At 34.6% G+C, this 10,809-nt stretch overlaps 1 protein-coding gene across 1 annotated transcript; it reads left to right on the top strand.

The window, feature by feature from the left end:
• The first annotated feature begins 6,237 nt into the window (after positions 1-6,237).
• Positions 6,238-8,354, top strand: LOC149203766 (7-deoxyloganetin glucosyltransferase-like). Its single transcript, XM_089400242.1, has 2 exons — positions 6,238-6,900; positions 7,026-8,354. Exons 1-2 carry the CDS (start codon positions 6,354-6,356, stop codon positions 7,988-7,990), a joined length of 1,512 nt encoding a protein of 503 aa, XP_089256368.1. The 5' UTR covers positions 6,238-6,353; the 3' UTR covers positions 7,991-8,354.
• Positions 8,355-10,809: the final 2,455 nt, after the last annotated feature.

Here is a 10,809-nt window from a genome sequence, read left to right on the forward strand (position 1 = left end):
AATAAAAACACGGTTTAAATTATATTTAGAAATTAAAATTAATTTTAAAAATATTGATTTAAATCTATTTGAACTTTGGATTTACTAAATTTTTGAGAGATATTAAATGGGTTAATATCTGAGCTCAAAAACCAATAATAATTTGATCAAGTCAAATTTAGATTTATTATCAAACAAAAATATAAAACAATTAACATTTAATAACTAATATAATATAACATTCAATACATTATTTTTTAATTTAAATAAACAAAAAAAATATAAAAACAATTAATATTTAATAACTAATATAATATAACCTGCATTATTTTTTATTTTAATTTAATTATATTTAAACTAACCAGTATAAACCATATAACACTGGTTAATGGAAAGCTTATTTTGGTCTTGAAAATAACTTTAAAACAACAAACCTCGTAATGTGGGATAAAATGAAGTTCCTCTTTGAAACTTTAGTCACTCCTGTTATCTTATATGGTTGTGAGGTTTGGGGTTGCAACATCTCCAGAGAATCATGGAGAAAGATTGAGCAAATCTAGAAGCGTTTTATAACTTATAACCTGAAAATTAAAAGTAATACACCCTATCCTATTCTCCTTATAGAAACAGGTCTTTACCCTATTGAGAGCCTAGCTATGATTAGGTTTCTGTTGTACAAGCACAAACTCAATAACATAGACGATCATAGACTTCCTAAGCTAGCTTTAAATTCTAGCCAAAACTACCTAAGGCTCAATCGGAGGTGGTATAAAGACACAAGGGCCTGGTTAAACTATTGGGAGATCAACGAGAATGATGCATTGCAAAACATAAATAACATTAAAGATATTGTTACTTCTAAGTTCAAAGAAAAAATGTGGTGTGAGAAAGATTTAGCGGCGAAAAGAAAATTAAGTTATTATAAGAAAGTCATCAACCCCACCCTAGAAGATCAAAAGTATCTCTCTATTTTAACTAGCTCAAAGAAGAAAATTAATTTAGCAAAGATTAGAACGAATTCTCATGAGCTCCATAATGAAACAGGTCGTTGGGCAGTTCCTAAAACGCCATGGATGGAAAGGATCTGCCATATATGTGAGAATAAGAACATCGAGGATGAAAACCACTTCCTCTTAGAGTGCCCCATGTACAACCACATTAAATCTCAGTTTCACAATCTTTGTTACAATACTGACCTTCCTAGCCTTTTACAATGTAAAAATTATAATGAGCTCGGGAAGCTTCTCTCCAAGCATTTTGAGCATAGGAATAAAATCTTAAATCAAAATAAATAATTTGTAAAAGAGTTAAACTTTCTATATTCTTCACATATATTCTTTAGTGAAAGAGTTCTGAGGCTCGGTGAAAGAGTTAAAAACATATTCTATATATTCTTCGCATATTTTCTTCGCTGAAAGAGTTAAACACGTACTCTATATATACTTCGGTGAAAGAGTTCTGAGGCTCGGTGAAAGAGTTAAACACGTACTTTATATATTCTTCACATATATATATATATATATATATATATATATATATATATATATATATATATATATATATATTCTTCAGTGAAAGAGTTCTGAGGCTCAGTGAAAGAGTTAAAAACGTACTCTATATATTCTTCGGTCTGCGGGCTGCGGTGGGCACGGGCGATCTGTAGTCAAGTTTGTTGATATCAGGTGCACACATTCCTTATCTTTTTATTTTTCTAATACATATTTGCTCATATAATTTCAAGTATGAATATTTCACCACAGTTACCAAAGATTACCAAGGGCAGATCTAGCATAGTTACTCTACAAGGCCTTTATGAGTATATAGAGTCTTTAGAGAATTGTAAAGAAGAAAAAGAATCCAAGCTACAAAAAGAGTTAGAAGCCATGCTGGAAAATAAATTTGCATCTCTTCAAGACACGATCCAAAAAAAAATAGAAAATAAAATAGAATTACTGGAGAATAAAATGGAGGCAATGGAGACTAGATTGCAGGTTATAGAAAAACAAAACCAAGATACTAACCAACCATCCCAGCAAGGAGATGCTGATATTTTAGAGAGTCTTAAAATGAAAGACATGATTAAAGAACTAGAAGAAAAAGTTAATAGCCACCTCATCCTAAATAATGTGGTAGATAAGTTAGATATCAAACCAATTAAAGATGAAATGAAAAAATTAATAGAATTAGACCACGAACATAACAAAAGGGCCTTGAACCTTATAATCTTCGATTTAAAAGAGGAAGTAGATGAGGATACTTTAGCATTAGCCCAGACAAAATTACATTTAATAGATTACAAATTGAAACAGTGTGTCTCACAGAAGCAACAAGGTTGGGGAAATTAACCGAGAATAAAGGAAGACTAATCTGCATAAAGGTGAGCTCCACTGATCATAAGTACAACATACTTAGTAAAACCTCAAGTTTAAAAGGAACGGGAATATTCATAAATGAAGATCTCATTCCAGAAGATCAAGCAGAATTAAGAAAGGAGGTTCAAAAGGTAAAAGAAGCTAGAAAGGAAGGAAAATGGGCAATAATAAAAAATAGAAAGGCCTTTATTCGAGATAGAAACCAAAAATATAGTAATCAACAGCAATTAAACATGCTCCAGATCCTTTCTTGGAACTGTCTAGGCTCCCCATGGAACAAAGGCCCCAAGCTAAGTTGGATTTCAAATGATGTTGATATTATTTTGCTTGTTGAAACTTGGGAGCACGAAGAATCTAAGGTCCCTAACATAGATGGCTTTACGCTATGGTCTACCTTGAACAAGCGATCCTCCCGTAGAGGCATTTGGGGAATAGCTTGTTACATTAAGAAGAACATCTCCCCCCATGCTAGGATTTATAAAAACGACCCTCACAACCAATATAGTTGGATAGAGATCAGAGACATTAATAATAAAAAGTCCTACATAGCAATATGTTATTTTCCCCCATCAATTCTAACTTCTATAAGAAGAAGAATCTAGATAAAACTAACCCTTACAATGGTTTAGAGAATGATATTTCTAGCCTAAGGAATGACGGTAATATCCTTTTAATAGGTGACTTTAATGCTCGAACTTCAAACAACCAAGCTATTATTCTAAGCAATCATTCCAACCCTAATCCTCTTCGGTTAGACGAAGACCCTACTCTAGCTAGTAGGTACAAAAGGAGCTCTGAAGACCTCGAAGAAAATCTGTTTGGGTCGAAGCTAGTCAAGCTTTGTAGTGCTTAGGATCTCATAATTTGCAAAGGTCTAAAGAAGTGGCCCAATTCCAGCAAGGTGACCTGCATCCATGGACTTGGTAGTAGCGTGGTAGACTACGTTATTTCCAATCTCCCATTATACAATGAAATAATAAATTTTGACATCTTAAACAACCACGAACCTAAGTCTGATCATAGGCCTTTACTTATAACTCTCAATTTTGTCATGCATAGAGTTCCCACAGAAAATAATACTTACAACCAAAAGAACTTAATATTTGAGAGAAATAAAAATGATCTCTTTCTAAATGAATTAAAAACTAATTTGTTTCCTTTATTTAGTATAGACAACATAGAAGACCTCTATCATAATTTTACTACAACCCTCTCATATTCTATTAAAACGTTCTCAATTGAAGTTTCAAATAATAAAAGAAGTAGCAAAACCAATCCATGGTATGACAAAGATTGTAAAAGTGCGAGTAGAGCAATTAAGCAAGCTGTTGATGAATCTCTTAAAATGGACAAGATAAAAATATACAAAGCCTTCACTAAAAGGAAAAAGAGGCAGTACATTCGTCAAAGACAGGAGAATCTCTTACACCTCTCTAAGGTAGCTCCTAAGAAATTTTGGAGGCAGATTCTGACTAGGAAGACTAAGGATAATAATAAAATTGCTCTTCACGATTGGAATTCCTATCTTAAAAAGCTTTATGAATCTCCAAATGTCATGGATAATTTGGAAACCTAGCTCACAACGAAAGAAGTTTTCTCTTTAGAAGACATTAAGTTTGGGGTTAATCGCCTCGCTAATGGGAAAGCTAAGGACATTGAAGGTTACCAGGTGGAAATCTTAAAAATTGGAGGTCATGTCCTCATCCCCCACATCCACAAGCTTTTCAATCAAGCAGTCAAGCAAGGGTTCCCTAAACCTTGGACTGAGAGCTCATTATCCCTATTTTTAAAAGTGGGGATACAAATAACCCCTCTAATTATCGAACAATTATGATCAGCCCTCTCTTAGCCAAGTTATATGGTAGTATTTTGGAAAAGAAGTTAAGCATATGGCTTGAAAGTGAAGGTAAGCGGGCTAAAGGCCAAGCAGGTTTTAGAAGGCATCACTCAACAACAGACCACCTCATTATGCTTAGGATCATTGCGGAGGAATGTCGTAATGAAAAATCCAATTTATTTTGTTGCTTTGTGGACTTTAGAAAGGCTTTCAACATAGTTCCTAGATACAACCTTTGGAATAGATTAGAAGAGCTAAAAGTTCCTCTCGAGTTGAGAGCTGCCACTATAAGGTTATACGAGAATGTAATTGCCAAGCTAAAGAGCAATGAGGGGTGGTCGAAAGTTATTAAGTGTAACATCGGAGTTAAACAAGGTTGCCCCCTCTCCCCTACCCTATGTGGCATTTACATCGATAAGCTTGAAGGCTATTTAGAGGAAGCAGGATGTGATGGCACGATCTTAGTTGGGATAGTCATCATCCTTCTTCTCTGTGCTGACAATATTGTTCTTTTGGCAAGGTGCCCTTCTGATCTTGATAAGCAACTTAGGCTTCTTAAGGATTTCTACTCTACCATGGGTATGCCTATTAACACTGACAAAACAAAAGTTATGATTATCAAATCCAAGAATGACACTTATGCTAATTTTATGTATGACAACAATAACTTGGAGGAAGTGTATTCTTACAAGTACCTAGGAATTGATATTCATCACAAACTAAACTGGAACCATAGCATTGAGAAAAGGATTAATGGGGGTGGAAAGCTTATTTTGGTCTTGAAAATAATTGTAAAACAACAAACCTCGTAATGTGGGATAAAAAGAAGTTCCTCTTTGAAACTTTAGCCACTCCTATTATCTTATATGGATGTGAGGTTTGGGGTTGCAGCATCTCCAGAGAATCATGGAGAAAGATTGAGCAAATCCAAAAGCGTTTTATAACTTATAACCTAAAAATTAAAAGTAATACACCCTATCCTATTCTCCTTATAGAAGTAGGTATTTCCCCTATTGAGAGCCTAGCTATGATTAGGTTTCTGTTGTACAAGCACAAACTCAATAACATAGACAATCATAGACTTCCTAAGCTAGCTTTAAATTCCAGCCAAAACCACCTAAGGCTCAATCGGGGGTGGCATAAAGACACAAGGGCCTAGTTAAACTATTGGGAGATCAACGAGAATGATGCATTGCAAAACATAAATAACATTAAAGATATTTTTACTTCTAAGTTCAAAGAAAAAATGTGGTGTGAGAAAGATTTAGCGGCTAAAAGAAAATTAAGTTATTATAAGAAGGTCATCAATCCCACCCTAGAAGATCAAAAGTATCTCTCTATTTTAACTAGATCAAAGAAGAAAATTAATATAGCAAAGATTAGAACGAATCATGAGCTCCATAGTGAAACAGGTCATTGGGCAGTTCCTAAAACGCCATGGATGGAAAGGATCTGCCATATATGTGAGAATAGGAACATTGAGGATGAAAACCACTTCCTCTTAGAGTGCCCCGCGTACAACCACATTAGATCTCAGTTTCACAAACTTTGTTACAATACTGACCTTCCTAGCCTTTTACAATGTCAAAATTATAATGAGCTCGGGAGACTTCTCTCCAAGCTTTTTGAGCATAATAATAAAATTTTAAATCAAAATAAATAATTTGTTTCTTTAGGTCCGATAGACCAATGTTTGGTCTCAGCGGAAGTTAACCACCATCATCATCATCAATAATAATTTAACAACTAATAATATTTATTAATAACAATTTAATATTTACTAACCGTTTAATTTAATTTAATTTCTATTTCAAATATCTGGTCTCGGGCTCTTTTATTCTCTTAAAGGCTAATTGTACAAAAGGCAAATTAAATATGGTTGTCAAATCTCTATTATATTATAAAATATCTAGTCTGCGGGCCCCGGCTCTTTGATTCTTTGGTGTTATTTGCATTTTTAATTTGTGTTTATTAAATAAAAATCCCAATCAAAATCTCAACCAGATCTCTGGTGTTCAGCCCCGGTGTACTGGCCGGTCATGAAGCCCATACCAACCATTCTTGCTATAAGTATTTGGGAGTCGGACTGAACGGAGAAGCAAAGTTTGCAAGTGAGGAGAGGAAGAATACGGAAAAGCGAACGGATAGGCGCTTATATTAGTACAATGGGTATTCAAAATGAATGTGCTTTGCACGCAGTGATTGTGCCACTTCCTGCGCAAGGTCATGTTAACGCTCTCATGAATTTGGCGCAGCTGCTGGCAATGCGAGGATTTTTCATCACTTTCGTCAATACTGAAAGAATCCATAAACGCGTGGTCGAGGTTTCTGCCAGAAGCAACAATCCTCTTGTTTCCGGAGGTGATCTTGATCTCCGAGGCGGGAAAATTCGATTTCTGTCTATTTCCGATGGCTTATCGGTGGAAGACGGCCGCCCCTCCAACCCCGGCGTGTATGTGTCAGCACTGCAAAAATTGGGCCCTGCATTGGAGCACCTCCTTTGTAGCAGCAGCAACCCTACTGGTGATCAGGAAAAATATTCCTTTCCACCAATCACATGCATCGTGGCAGATGCTTTTATGTCTTGCACGGATGAGGTTGCCACAAACATGAAAGTGCCCAGGGTTATCTTCTGGCCCTTGTGTGCTGCTTCCTCCATTGCCCAGCGCTACACCACCATACTTATTTCCGAGGGACATGTCCCTGTCAGAGGTAACCGTGTATTTCTACTTTCGTTTTTCCTGCTTCTCAACAGTTTTCTTTCTTTCTGGTTTCTTGAAGTGCAATAACTAACTTTAGTTACAATACCTCGGTCGGGCGGGCCTCTGGAAGTGCAGTAGACGAAGCGAACAATCCAGAGAAACTGATCACTTGTCTGCCCGGTAATATCCCACCTTTGAGGCCAACCGATTTGAGTTCCGCCCTTCGCGCTCAGGATCCGTCGGACATTCTTTTCAATGCTTTTCTCTATGAAGCACAGAAGCAGAATAACGGGGACTACGTACTTGTGAACACGTTTGAGGAGCTGGAAGGCAGGGACGCAATAACGGCCCTCTCTTTGAATGGATGTCCTGCCTTGGCCATAGGACCTCTATTCCTTCCTAATTTCTTACAAGGAAGGGATTCCACCACCAGTCTGTTGGAGGAGGAAGAGGAGAGCTGCCTGGCATGGCTGAATATGCAAGAGACAGCATCTGTTATATACGTTTCCTTTGGCAGCGTGGCTGTCAAATCTCAGGAGCAACTGGAGCAGCTGGCGCTAGGGTTAGAGGCTAGCGGACAGCCTTTCCTGTGGGTTCTCCGCCCGGATCTCGCAGAAGGTAAGCCTGCAGTTTTACCCAATGGCTTTGAAGAAAGAACCAGGGATCGGGCACTGCTTGTAGGGTGGGCGCCTCAGGTTAAAGTGCTTGCCCACACGTCGGTTGGATTATTCCTCACTCACGGCGGATGGAACTCTACTTTGGAGGCCATGGGCATGGGAGTTCCCGTGGTGGGTCTCCCTTATTTTGCCGATCAGTGGCTGAACTGCAGGTTCGCCAAAGAAGTATGGGAGATCGGCTTGGAATTTGAAGGGGTGGATGTGGATGACCAGAAGGTGGTGCCGAAAGAAGAGGTGGAGGGATTGGTGAAGAGAATGATGAAAACTAGCGAAGGAAAGCAGTTCAGAGAGAATATTTTGAAGCTTAAGGAGTGTGCAACGAGGGCAGTCCTCCCGGGGGGCTCATCTTTTAATAACTTGAACACCTTTGTTAAAGACATGGCAATTAAAGCACCAGCGCAATCCCAAGACGAAACCAAGTGACTAATAATGTGGAGAATGAATCTAGATTTCAGAGGTTGTTGCATTAGAGTCTACTGTGCAGCGCATGGCTTACCTCTTTAGAGTTTCTGTAACTCCTGTTAACTTGTGATGCAGACATCCATATCATCCAAAAAAGACACGTCCAAATAGTATTGACTTTGCTGCATAGATAATAGCATTAATACAGTAAAATCTAGTTGCCTGGTGCACACTATCCATGTTTTATTATTTGTGGTTACACACAAATTGGAAAAAAAAAAAATGCTTTTAATGTAAAAAATGTATGGTGGGGATTTTTTTTAAAAGGATGTCATGTTCCCCACGGTAAATCGTGACAATCTGTGGAGGAGTTTTTTCTTTATAAGGATGTCATGTTCCCCAGATTAAATCGTGACAATTTTCCATAAGATAACTTAGATTTACTATTTGACATCATATTTTGAAAATTAATGGCCATCAATTTAGAGACTTGGTATGTATATATATATGAATGAGAAAGAGATGGTGCTAAACATTTGATGGTGCCGATAGTTATCGGAATTGCATGGATGTTTCAAAGAGGTGGTTTTACAACTTACTTTTACAATTTGGCGTGAAGAGATCAAATTACCATAGGTTTTTCTCTTTTATTTTTATTTTTATGTTTTAATATAATGGAAATGTTAAATGTTTTAATTATAAAATATTAATTTAGTAATTAAATTAAATATATTTTATTAAATATAATTTCTTTTAATTATAAAATATTAATTCAGTAATTAATTTAAATATTTTTTTTTAATATTTAAAAAATTGTATTTTAAATTGTAATTTTTTAATATTAAAATTTGAATAAAAATTTATATAATTTTTTTTTTACAAATCTTAATTATTTAATTATGTATAAATTTAAAATTAAGATAAATTGAAGTCATATCAAAATTTTATTTTTTAAAATAAATTATATTATAAAAGAATTATACAATATAAATATGTGAACTATTATTTATATATTAGAAAGTATGGTAATATTAGGAGTATTACATTAACAGTTATATTATTTATATATTAGAAAGTATGGTAATATTAGGAGTATTACATTAACAGTTATATGAAGAATAAGATAAATAGTAATATTGTTTATTGATGGAAAATGGATGGGATGAAAATGCATATAATAAATAATATAGTATTGCATAATGAATATTATATAATATTATATAATCATTGATGTGAAAATAGGTTGAAATCTAAGATCAATAAAACCTTTAACACAAATATTATAGTAAAAATGATTCATACATTATTATTTTTTTCAATATTAATAAATTTGTTTTTGTCAATTTATAAATTTCTTAGAATTTTGTGTATATTTTATAACATGCTCTTGATTATAGTGATGATAAAAAGATACATTTTCTATGGGTTGGTCTAGTCCTCATCAAATTGTTTAATATTGTTTAATATTTGCGTTTATGTATAGGTAGTTGGTACAACCAAATTAGAGTTTACTTACTAGTCCACTCAATGAAATTCACATTAAGTGGTATATTGAATGAGATTTTTATTATTTTTATCTTTAGTAGATAATAAAGGTTTTTTATTTCTAGAGAATCTAACTCAAAATAAAATAAAATAAATTATTTAAAATTGCTTAAACGAATGTCAAACAGGACAATACAATCTACAAATAGATAAGATAAATCATGGAGAAGAATCTCAACCTTATTTATCAATAAAAAGAGTACATATAATGTTGGAAATGGCTGAGAGAATGACCACCCAAAGGTGCCTACAAACTATAATAGGCCTTGAAAAATAGTTGAATAGTTAAATACACCTTGTGAATTCTAGATGAATTCAACAAGGGGAGAGATGGGTACTCACCCACTCTCACTGAATCACGAGAGGGTTTCCATCCTAGGGCTATTGTTGAATCACGAGAGGGTTTCCATCCTAGGGCTATTATTAAAGCTCAAAACTCCCAGTTCTCCAAACCTCTCCACAATAAAGAAACTCAACTCCCCAGATGTCGTAAATGAGCTTCACTTCCTCCTTTTAAAGACTCCATAAATAGGTCTCTAAACTTCTAGAAGTATTTTTTTTGTTATTTTATTATTATTCTAGAAGCTCCTTGTTGACTTTGTCTTAAGCGAACTTTTAATTTATTTAAGTCACTTTTGACACTTTCCCTTAATTAATATTTTCCCTTTTTAATCAAAGTATGAGAATCTTTGCAAATTTCTATTGCATGCGAAAACTTCAAATATGCCAAAGTTTCAAGAGTACTCTCCATACACAAATCGTAAGTCTGTAAATGATTTTATATATTGCATATTAAAACATCTTGAACAGATTTGGATAAAGAATATGTTGGAAAGGCCTTTCTCCTCATTGATGATTGCTGAAAGCACTGATCAAACCTTAGATCAATGCTTTGTTGTTGATGTAACATATTTAGATTCAAAGGGTCTCGGGCCACCTATCTCCCCATTTATGAAGCTTAAGGATGTAGTGGATGGAAAAGGAAAACTAATAGATGATATTGTCAATCAATTAATAGATGTCAGAGGCCTTCAATATAAATATTTGATAGTTGTTTCTATAGATGGGGCTTCAACAATGATTAGACATGAAAATGGGTTAGTGGAATTGAATAAGTTGAATGTCACTTTTGAAGAATAAAATTTACACATTACAACTATTGGGTTGGCTCTTGAAGTAATTATAAGCACATTATCTAAATGGTTTTTAAGAAAAGAAATAGTTGCAGAAGGCACAACTTATCTTTCAAAATTTTTGAGCAATTATCAAAATGGATACATTGATATTAAATATGA

This window comes from Pinus tabuliformis, chromosome 2_1 (assembly GCF_031772625.1).
Source record: "Pinus tabuliformis cultivar Carrire ecotype Pingquan chromosome 2_1, CPIR1, whole genome shotgun sequence".
Classification (NCBI taxonomy): Eukaryota; Viridiplantae; Streptophyta; class Pinopsida; order Pinales; family Pinaceae; genus Pinus; species Pinus tabuliformis.